The sequence below is a fragment of the Populus euphratica genome, unplaced genomic scaffold (genome assembly GCF_000495115.2).
Source record: "Populus euphratica unplaced genomic scaffold, PopEup_1.0 scaffold18.1, whole genome shotgun sequence".
Lineage (NCBI taxonomy): Eukaryota > Viridiplantae > Streptophyta > Magnoliopsida > Malpighiales > Salicaceae > Populus > Populus euphratica.
The window spans coordinates 1,002,504-1,014,856 of NW_011499881.1; the positions used below are offsets into that span (position 1 = coordinate 1,002,504).

General features: G+C 31.3%; 1 protein-coding gene across 1 annotated transcript; it reads right to left on the reverse strand.

Moving 5' to 3' along the window:
• Positions 1–405: 405 nt before the first annotated feature.
• LOC105129506 (glycine-rich cell wall structural protein-like) lies at positions 406–1,613 on the reverse strand. The gene is made up of 3 exons (XM_011031602.1): positions 1,515–1,613; positions 1,213–1,399; positions 406–1,134 (listed from the first exon to the last, which is right to left on the reverse strand). Exons 1-3 carry the CDS (start codon positions 1,611–1,613, stop codon positions 599–601), a joined length of 822 nt encoding a protein of 273 aa, XP_011029904.1. The 3' UTR covers positions 406–598.
• Positions 1,614–12,353: the final 10,740 nt, after the last annotated feature.

Genomic DNA, 12,353 nt, shown 5'->3' on the forward strand with positions numbered 1-12,353 from the left:
GTGATATTTTTTACTTATTCAAGTTTAATACTAGCTTGTTTTTGTATTTTTAAAAGTACCTGTTTTTATAAAAAAAATTATTATTTTTATTTTAAATTACTTTTATTTATATTTTCATATAGTTAAAAATTCAAAATATTTCTAAACAAAAACTATTTTAAAAAATAATAAATAAGTTATTAGTGATGAAGTAGACATCAGAATTGCACCAATACTATTATGGGAGGCTTCTAAAATGGTTGATGCCCTCTCTTTGATGGAATTGCTATTATTATTAAATAAAAAGAGGACCCATTTTGATGATGACTCTCCTTCATCTCATGTGTAGCTTAGCCGTAGCTCAGAATTATATAGGTTCACATTTGAGTTAACGAGAAAGCATGGGCATGTAGGCGTGCAAAATTCTTGGTAGAAATTAAGTATAATAAATAAAACACATGAACGGAGTGACAACAATTAGGAATCAAGAAATCAATTATTATGATGACAATACAACAGAAATACTAGATAAATTGCATAGTTGATATATTTTTAGAGAGGTCTCTCTTTTTTTTCTTTATATGAGATTGCATGCATGCATGCATGCAACGCAAACAGTTTAGTGGTGTCCGATTCCACCTCCTCGACCGCCTCCAAACCCACCCCCGCCACCAAACCCACCTCCGCTGCCACCTCCTCCACCAAAGCCACCGCCAGAACCACCTCCTATTCCTCCTCCAGCACCTCCACCTTTTCCAAACCCACCACCAAGGCCACCACCAGATCCACCTCCAAAACCACCACCACCACCTACTCCTCCACCTTTCCCAATACCTCCACCAATCCCACCCCCTTTTCCAATACCACCACCAATGCCACCGCCCTTTCCAATTCCTCCACCTAGACCTCCTCCTTTCCCAATCCCACCGCCAACTCCCCCTCCCTCACCAATTCCACCACCTTTCCCAATGCCGCCTCCATGTCCACCACCTTTCCCAATCCCTCCACCAATCCCACCTCCTTTTCCAATCCCACCACCAATGCCACCGCCCTTTCCAATCCCTCCACCTAGACCTCCTCCTTTCCCAATCCCACCGCCAAATCCCCCTCCTTTCCCAATCCCACCTCCTAATCCCCCCCCTTTCCCAATGCCGCCTCCCTTGCCACTCCCACCACCAAGGCCGCCACCCTTGCCAATCCCTCCACCTAGACCTCCTCCTTTCCCAATCCCACCGCCAACTCCCCCTCCTTTCCCAATGCCGCCTCCAAGTCCACCACCTTTCCCGATGCCGCCTCCCTTGCCAATCCCACCACCCTTTCCAATCCCTCCACCTTGCTGCACCGGCTCCTCCTCCAAACCCACCACCTGCACCACCTCCTCCGCCAAATCCACCACCAAATCCTCCGCCCTTTTCAATACCTAGGAACTTCTCGTCCTCATTTTTAACAGCCACTACATGTCTAGCAAGCACGCTCACTACTAGCACATTAAGACAGAGCAAGGATAGCAAAGCACCTTCCCTTGTAAAACGTACCATTTTGTCTGTGATTTTAGGAGGGCGAGGTCGATCGTTAATGAGAAATTGACGGATGTGAGCGAGGGCCTTATAGCCCTTAACAATTTGATTCTGCATTAAATTGTTTCAACCACTAACTGTTCGCCACATTAACTCATAAATACTCCCTTAATTATAACCACGCGTTTGGTGCAGCTGTAAGATGACAAGACTCTCGTTTTCGAAAGTATGCCGTCAAACAATATTAGCATGCATTATCGTGCTCCTTTTTCTGCTTTGTACTTGTTGCGTCTCATCAACAAGATATATCTAACCATGGATTAGCACCATATTATATCATAATATTTCATCCATATTGTTCTTACCCTTGAATCTATATATATATATATACACACACACATATATATATATATATATATATATATGTTTGGAAAACTTGTTTACAACTTAATTAATTTTATGAATTTTAAAACTAACAATAGCATGAATTTTTAGTAATCTTTAAATTTATAATATTTAAATTAATAATTATTAAAAAAAATTCAAACAAAATCAGTTAGACTATAACCAAAAGAAAAGATATGATAAAAACTTGAGTGGATTACAGCCTAAACCAAGATTTTATTAATATTTTATTAATAATTTTATGTAAAAAACTTATAATTTTAAAAATTTACATGAAACTTTCTAATATGATGTTTTATCTTGAGTTAAAATTTCATAATTTTTTGAAAAATTTAAAAATTTGATTAAAAAAATATAATTTGACCAGTTTTATGTTATTGTGTATAATTTTCAATTTGACCATCATATTAAGTTAAACTTTTATAAGGAATCTTAAAATATATTGAATAAATTTGATTAAAATTTTAGAATGAATGGAGTTTGGTGGTGTTAACAAAAAGAAACTGTTAAATAAAAACAAAATGACTCATTAAGAGTAAAATGATTATTTGTCATTAAAAAATAAAACAAATCAATTCTTCCTTCCTTTTATATATTGATGACTGTGCAGAATCATAATAGGAAAAGAAAGAAAAGAAAAGGTGAGAGAGAGAGATAAAAGTAAGGAAAAAACATAAAAAAAAGAATGACATTTTAAACTTACAAAATATAGCTTATAAAACATTAATCTAAGAAAGAATCAAGTGAAGGAAGGAGGAATTGAGAGAGAAAAAAAATTTAATTACTTTGTTTTCCAGTTCATATGAGATTGTTATTTTATCTCAATTGAAAGGTTGTTACAATATCATTTCAGATTCAATTATAGATGAATTACATTCCACAAAATATCAAAGGATAAAAACTTCAATAATGAGTTTATTTTTTACTTTCACTTCTATTTTATATACTTTTAAATTTATTTTTTAATATTTTAGGCATTGTATTTGAATTAAAACTTTACTGTTAACTTTAAAAATTCATGTATATAAGTTAAAAATTGATTTTAAAAAATTTATATATTTATTTAATAGTCCAAGATCGAAAAAATTTCTAGCTCTGCACTTAACTATACCCCCTTAAAATTAATCTTGAATATTTTTTGATAAATCATTGGGTAGATTTAATTAGTTTAGTACTTAGCATATTATTTTTTAAAGTAAATGTGACTCTATCATAATGCACTTAAATTGATTAGTTATCTTTTTTTTCTTGATGAATAGATTTTGACATAGCGGTTTGAAGTTGTATTACAAGTAGTGTTTCATGTAAAAAAAATATATTTAAAATTATTTTTTATATATTTTTTATGTGTTAATATTAAAAATATATTTTTAAAAAATATATATACTATTCTTTATGAATTTCCTATAAAATTTTAAAAAACAACACTCTCCGAACAAACTTTTGGATATCTTTGTATCCAATGATTAAGTAATCATAGTAATGATCATTCGTAAGACTTTTAGACAATTATGAAAAAAATGCACCTTATCTTGCATTTTTTTCATGATTTCGAGAAAACTTTCAATTACATAAAAATCTTAAATGAAAGTAGAAAAACTTGTTAAATAAAAAAGCCTTTCAGCTTCCCCTTCTTTTTTCATTTCATTGCCTACCTCGGTGTATGTATATTATATATTATGCATTTAATATTATGATGTAAGGTTTTTTTAAAAAATAATTTTATTTAAATAATTTTTTTCTGAGGGATTGCATACCTACCATTAAAAAATTGAATGAGTAAATACTCATGGATGACAGAAATCCTTTATTAAATCTCAGCACACAATTATTTGAGATAAAGAATTCAAGAATCAACTAAGACTATCATTTTTCTCAAATTAATCTAAATCAAGTTAACCTTAAATTCAATTCTATAAAGAACAGAATTTTGAACAATGGTATTTTGACTTTGCCAATTGAGAACTGCTTCGGTTTGGGTGATTGTGTTTAGTGTAATCATCAGCATCTACGTTTTGAGGGTTGTGAACTTATGGAAGAGTGTGAACCTTATCTTTGACTTGTTCTTATAAATCAGGAAAATTATCATCATAAGGTCTTGTAGGTTGATACATGGAGACCGTGTAGACTTGTTCTGGATTTGCCCAAGAGGGAGGAGTATATTTAACAGAATAGTCAAATTGTCTAAAGGTTGATCTTCCATGTCTGGATTATGACAACTATCACAATTACAAGTATCCTTAAAAATATGGTTGTCTTGAGCAAAAGAATTGTCGCACACATACGATGTCACGACGATCGTCCATCCTCCAAGAAAAAAATAGAGTAGTGTATTTCTAGCAAAATATGAAGAGATAAGGAATTCTTTTCTCTTATCAGTGAAAAAATAAAATGGGAGTCGCCACCTAATATTCTGATTACTAGGAACCCAAAATGGTTTTAGAGATTGAGTACGGATACTAGTTGCATAAAGAAAATGTATTGGCACCTTAAATATGCCATACCTAAGATTAAAGAAATTGTTTTGTCTAATAAAATCTAAAGTTGTGTTATGGTTTCTAATTGTTAGTCTGTCTAAGGTTCAAGACAAAAATAAAGAGATTCTTATCTTAAAATGGTAAAACCTAACTGTTCTATTATCCCAAAAAAAGAATTAAATATTTGAAATACGTATTATATATAATGTTATACCCCGGATGCTAAGAGTCAAACGAAATAAATTTTTTGTTACTTTTGAAATTTTAATCAATGTTCTCTTAACTTTAATAAACTAGTTATTAAAACCAAAATGCATACTAAAACATTATTTCTTGAAATATGAAAAAACACAATATGATTTTTTAGTTATGTGATACTTGGCCATATGCACAAAAAAAAAAAATACACAATATGATTTTTTAGTTATGTGATAGTTGGCCATATGCACAAAAAATTTTTTTTTCAATTTTTTTATATTTTTGGAAGTTTTGACAAAAACAGAGTATTTTAATACTGAATTTGTATTTTATGACATAAAAAAGTGTCCGACATTAATCAAAATTACATGAAAAAATTATGTAGAAAAATTGAAAAATTTTGAAATAAGGAATTTTGAAAAAAAATTTAATAGGTCGAACAGGCCTAAATATATGGGTTGGGCTGAACTTGGCTCAACTACATGGGCTAGGATCGACCCAGCTTATTTGAACAGTGGAGGCATAGTAAAAACGAAGCGGGAGAAAGAAGAAAGGGAGAAGGGCTGACCTGTGATGGTTATAACCATTGGCTATGCTCTTGGAAGCGATAAACGGTGGTGATGATGGGCGACAGTGTTGGTTTTCTTTTTTTTTCTACTTTTCTCATTTTTTTTGCTTTCTCTCTCTCTTTTCTTTTTTTTTCTCATCTCCTCTACTATGTCTCTCTTAGTCTGTTCCTTTTTGTTATCTTAGTCCCCTCCTCTTTTTCGCTTGGTCTCTCCCCTGTATTTATAAGAAAACAGGGGGGGAGAGGCAGGGAGGACCATCATGCAGTCGCCCCTCCACCGTCCATTCAACACCTGGAAAGTGGTTGGCATCTTTTTAGAAGGAGTCAATGTCTTTTTGACGTTGATGGCTATGATAAAGGAAGGAAGAAAAATCTTCTTCCTCCCCTACTTTAAGCGTCCAGGGAAGAAGAAGACATATAGTGCCTTTAAAAAGGCACTATTTCGGGCCTTTAAAAAAAACAGTACATGAAATGGCGTTTTTTAAACAAAATACACCCTTTTATTTAAAACAAATTACAGCAAAATGTGTTAAATTTCACATTGATCCTCAATTGGTAATTTGTTCAATCAAGTCCTGAATGAAAATTTTAGTTTAACAATCAATGCAATTGCATCCCTACCAAGAATTAAATAATTACCTGTCTTTTTCACTTTAGTCCTTAGTCTTGAAATTATACACTTTGACTCTCAATTGAGTAATAAACTTCTAATTTCTTTAATTGGGCCCTTAATCTGGTTTTAATTTTAGCCCTTCTATTTATGCACCTTTTTTATTTTAGATTTCTTCAATTACGTCCTTAATTGACCATCAAACTTCAATATTTATGCAATTAAGCCTCTAATTTGACTAAATTAACTTTCAAAAATTATAATTTGACCCCAAAACTTTAATTTCTTATAATTAAAACTTAAATTAATTTTAAAATCAATTTTTCTTGCAATTAAACTCTCTATAAATTCAATTAAACCTTTAATAACATTTAATTGAGTCCATAAACATCTGATTTTGGACTTTTCTTCCTTAAATTAAATTTTCTTTGTTAACAGGGCTTTCATCAGTCAATAAAATATTGTCAAATTTTAATATTTGTAATTTTAAACCTTCTTAACCAATTTTTAACCATTTTTAGGGTGCTTTGGATCTTTTTTTTAGTGTTTATATTTTTTTATAATATTTTTTTTATTTTTTTTTATTTTCTTATTTTTTTTAAGAGAAAAAATATAAGTTGGGGAATAACCTAAATATAGGTTATGGCAAGAATAGACAGGGAGACTGTCCTTAGAGAAAGATTTGACAGGTACTGAGAGAAGATCTTGAGCTGGTTGTATCATCGAGATGGAGGAGGAAAAAAATCCTCCTATTATCCAAATTTAAATCTAAGCTTTTATCATTTTCTAAACCTTCACAGACTATAATGACCTCCTATTATCCAGAACCTTATTGGGCTAAACATTCTCTTTCCTACAAATCACAACCTTCACCTACCATACCTCAGCTATTTGGAAACTAGACATTGAAAGTCTTTTTAAACCTCTCTTTAAAAGAGATAAAAGGAAAACTCTAGTATCAACCACTTCTGAAAAACCTAGATCACCAATATTTATCATCTCTTCATCCTCTGATTCTTTTGAATCTAAAAAGAACAAACCTGATGATCCCTTCCAAGACTCCTAAAACCCTTATCAATTTATAATCTAGTCAAATCAACCTTTTAACCCTATCCAGTCTTTTTTTACTACATATTCCTACTAGAATATTTCTAAAATCTTTATCCATGAACCTTTTGACAATACATCTGAAAAAAAAAAGATTCTTGATGCCGAAACTTTTGTAACTTCTAAAGAATCTTTCACTGAAAATGATTCTTCTGACACTTGTTGTATGCCACCACTATTGATGATTAATCCTCCTTCAGCGCAAACATTAGATCCCCAATCATCATGGAGAGCTGGTGCTTGGGGTACAACCCCAAACTCCTATGGAGATTTTAGTGTAGAAATCAAGGGGAAAAGTCCAACAACTTACTAGTTTACGATGAAAAGGAAGGAGTTATTAGAACAAGCTAAGAATAATTTGCGGGAGGCCAGCAAATGAATAAAGAAGTATGCTGATTTGAAAAGAAAGCCCCTGAAGTTTGATGTAGGTGACAAGGTGTTGTTGAAAGTAACACCTTAGATTTGAAAAAATAATACATGTAGATTGACTCAACAAGAGTTGATACATGGTTATTTTACTCTTGAAGATATCCCACGAGTAAAGTGGTGACACAAAATCCTTGAATTTCATTTATGGCTAAATGTGCAACCCTTAAGAATGTATTGAAGCAAAATTCTCTGGCACTTTATGAGATTGGTTCCATAGCTTAGGTGATTACACACAAATACAATTTATAAACAGTGCGTCTCTTTCTAAAGCTTTAGACTGGCTCCATTATGAATTTCTTGGAGAAGCTTTAAATGACAAAGAAATAGCACGATACGAGTACTTCAAAATAAAGTGTTGTTTTTATTTGAAATCTGATCTTGAAAGACATTTTAAAAAAATATGTTGATGATACCATATTTTATCCAATCCCGATGATCTAAGCTTCAAGCATGCCTTTTTAGCATTCATACCTAGAGATTTGACTTATGAAACTTTTAGATTATTCAAAACTAGAAAAGAGGACAATCAATCTCTTGGCATCATATTTCATTAGGTGTTGGAAGCACTTAACAAAATACGTGATCAATACAAATATTTCATCAAGGTATCATAACATGATAAAACTATGCTTTGTGCTTGCAAACGACCATATTTTCTAATTAAATTTTCAGGCAATGTTGATTGCAATTGTTTCATGAAAAAAAGGCATTTTAAGAAAATTCACAGATCTTCTTTTAATGGTCGTAAGAAGAAATTGAAGTTCTTAAGACACTATCACACTAGACAACCCAAGCATTTCACTCTCAGCTCCAATAAATGTTTCATCTATAAGCACAAAGGTCAATTTACAAAGACTTGTCCATAAAAAAAAGCCCAGTCATTAAAGTTAATTAATTTTATGACCTAAATATAAAGTTCAATCCTAATGATGATGAAGTTGAATCCTTATTCTCACTCACGGATGAGATCACTCCTGATACAATAGTTGTTGTTATAGATGAAAGTTCTTGTAATGAGATCTATGAACTTTACCAAGTCTAACCTACCATTACCCCTTCACATCCAATACCTTTAGCCCCTGTTATCATTCTTACCTCTAAATATGTTAAGCCTATCGGGTTTGATGTTTATTTCAAATCCAAGTTCAGAATACTTCCTCGTAGTATTCAATATGAAGGCCATTTTCTTCCATATACAATTATCCCTTCAAGCTATGAAATCCAACCCTCTCTCGTATAAACCATTACCTTCATCAAAGCTTAAATTATCCAATACTCATGTTCAAATTCTCATCAAGAATTTCTTACTAAATGCTCTCATTCGTTATGGAAAAATCTATGATTTTTTATTAAGCTTCCTTTCAAACTTAATGAGGATATCAATCCCACGAACGCTAGTAATTTAGGAATGAATCATGAGTAGAAGATGTCAGCTCAAGATGAATGTGCCCAGTTACAAGCTCAAGGTCTCATTGAACCTACAGACCCACAATGATCTTGTAAAGCTTTTTATGCTAAAAAAAATCTTAGTAAAAACAAGTCAAGCTAGATTGATAATTAATTATTAGTCTTTGAATCATTTCATGCAAGATAATAAGTTTCCTTTGCCAAACACCATGAAATTATTTGCATGCCTTCCTAGTACCAAAGTTTTCTTATTTGTTATATTATCGCATCAGAATTATTAAAATACTAAAAAAATATTTAATAATTTTTTAAATGAAATGCATTTGTTAAATATTTTAAAAAATAAAAGTTATCATAATCTCTTCTATTATCAGATTGAAAAACTAATACAAATATATATATATATATATACACACACAAACAAAAATTATACTCCTGCATAATTTTGTAAAGAAATGATTTGGAACCGGTGTGCATAATTCTCATGTAATTGCTTACAATATTTAGTCAATCTGTCCAAAAAAAAAAGGCAAAAAAATGAAAGATAGAATCTATATGTGCTTGGTAGATGAAATATTTATTGCTTGCTTTAAAAAGCTTTAATTTTCAATCACATTCAACTCCAATCAAACAAACAATTAATAAATACAGCCAACGAAATTATCCAATTTTTCCTATTATAAGCCAGCTAGCTACGTGCAAATGTCCCTACATTCATGTGCATGCCGATTATATATTTCCTACTCTGTATAAATATTAAGATCTCATTCTAGTTTCTATACTTTATTATTTCCTAAATGCGCTTGATTAATTATATTTTAAAGTTTAGGATATAACACAATCTCTTTAAATAACGTGACAGTGTGACACGTGTAACCTACTCCTAGTCGTCGGATTCTTATCCACGAAAGAGGATCCAATCCAGGTGTTGTTAAATGTGCGCCTTTTAATTAGGTTTCAGGCACGTAAGACTCGTGACGGATGGATTTTTCCAAAGAATTTTAAAATGATCACCTGCATCTACCACTTTTACGCCACCTTTTTTTACGTGAAAATACTTTTTTTTTTCAATGTTTGGTAAGTTAAAGAAAAAAATGGTATTAAATAAAAAAATGTTTCCTTTTATTTTCTTTGAAAAAAATTTCTCAAAACCTTTTTTTAAGGGGAAAAAAAGGTGAAATGGCTAAATATTTTCTTATTTTTTTATGAAATAATCTATAAATTAGATTTTTTTTTTATTTTATTTTTCTTTGATCTTTTTCTTTGTTATTTTTGATTTATTTTTTTATTTTTATTTAAAATAATTTATAAAATTTAATTTTTTTAATTTTATCTTCGTTCAATTTTTTTATTTTTCATATTTAATCACAACTTCTTTAACAAACTTGGAAAAAAATAACAAGTTATTTTTAAGATTATTTTTTTGTTCATAATCAAATACTAAAAATTATTTTTTAACTTAATTTTGATGATAGCATCAAATATAAAAAATATTTTATTTATTAAAAAATTATTTTTTTCAATTCAAACTCAAAATCAAATTATGGGTTAATGGTGGATTGTTTGAGCTTGGATCCCCTGCCACCTCAATGAAGATTCCAGAGGGCAGCTCTCGTTCAGAATTAACAAAACCCAACCCAAATTTTAACGCTGGGTAAAATTTTATTTTTCCTCTTGATCTATGGCTTTATGCTTTGCCTAGAAAATGTTAACGGAGTCCCTTAAATTGATTTTTTTACTGAGTTTTTTTCAAGGCACCAAACAAGTAATAAATGTTCCCTTTTCTTTATGAGAAATATCACACTCGTGACATAAAATACGAGCATTAAAAAATACTTCGGAGCTGACCTCTTTTAAAGAACTTGAGGTTAGAGGTTCGCCTCCAATGCCACCCATACGCAAACAGAGCTAGCTCCCGGGAATCCCTGGGGTCCCTTAATGGCCTGCACGTATCACACACACACACACAGGGTTTAAAAATTAAGGAAGCGTTAATGGAAGTCAAGAACCTCTGTCCGATGAGGGTTAACTTGGAGTTGAATTAAATATTTTCTGCATGCTTCTCTGGCGACGTCAGGCATGATGTTTGTCAAGTCTCTCTTGGATATTGCCGACAGGTTGGCTAGTGATCTTTACAGGCAATCGGAACGTAAATGGAGTCAGAGGGGAACGTGGACTATCCGTTCATAACATAGTTTTAAAACCCGGCCTGGCCCGGCGGGTTGACCCGGGACTCGGGTGACCCGGGGCTGGAACCGGGCCGGGTTGATAAAAAATTAAGTAAGCCATGACCCGGCGTGACCCGGACGACTTGGCGGGTTGACCCGAAAACCCGGACAACCCGGTCAAAAACCCGGTGATAACCCGTTGACTTTTATTTATTTTTTATTAAAACGACATCGTTTTGAATTTTTTTTTAAATAAAAATTGACCCGGCCGACGCATTCGACCCGGTCAAAACCCGGCAACCCGGTTAAAACCTGGAACCCGGGCTTTGGACCGGGCCAGCCACCGGGACGGGTTTAAAAACTATCGTTCATAATATTTTTAAACATTTTCTCTGTAAAATAACGACAAGGAAGGGTTTTGGTTCAACCAACAAAAAAATTTCAAAGAATACCATGCAGGCGGTGCCTTTTCCAAGAGAAAACCAGCCAGAATTTGCGGCTACTCTGGCTTCTTTGCAATATTAGTTTTTTAAATATAGGTGAAAGAGTATTTCTTTTTAAAAAATATAGATCAAATAAAAAAATTATATATGTCACAATTTAAAAATACAATATTAATAATTTATTACTATTTAAAATCATGATATGTTTTAAAAAAATTATGAAATAGCTAGATATAAAAAGAGAGAAAAGAAAAAAAATGTTAGATAAAAATGTTAAATACACATTAAAACTTTAATAACAATACAATAAAAAATATTTTGATAATAAAAATCTAGTAATATAAAAAAATCATCAATGTTCACGTAATGTTTGCACCTTAAAATTGATGAATGACTCACTTGATTTTGAAGGCAAGTATGCCTCACTCGGTTTTTTTATATTTTTTATTTATTTTTAATATTTAAATGTTATTTTTTGTTTAAAAAATAATCTAATCTTATGATAAAGTACAGACATGAAGGTCAATATCTCCTAAACTACTTAGATATATAGTATTTTCAAAAAATATTTTTTATTTAAAAATATATCAAGATATTTTTTATTTTTATATTAATATATTAAAATTATTAAAAAACTCTAAAAAAATATTAATCTGATATATTTTATATCAAACACACCTTACCAAACACAAGTATAAACGCAATGTAAAATAACCTTTACACCATATGCTATGATCATTGTTTCGTGAAAAAAAAAGTTACACCACATCATTTATTCTTTAAATATGTTTAAATTCAAAGAAAAAAAAAGAAATAGAAGAAGAAGAAGGATAAGAATGTCAGTAAAAACTCTTTCCAATTAAAATCGAAGGTTTTATTGTTTATAGAAGAAACTCTCAAGGAAGAGATATAAATGAAATCTCTCTCAAGACATAAATGTACTGTATCATCCTACTATTTCTACAAAGCCATGATAATGAATTTAGCTTTAAGTTTTTCTTCTAAATAAATTCATATTATTTTATTAATATCAACTCACTGCACG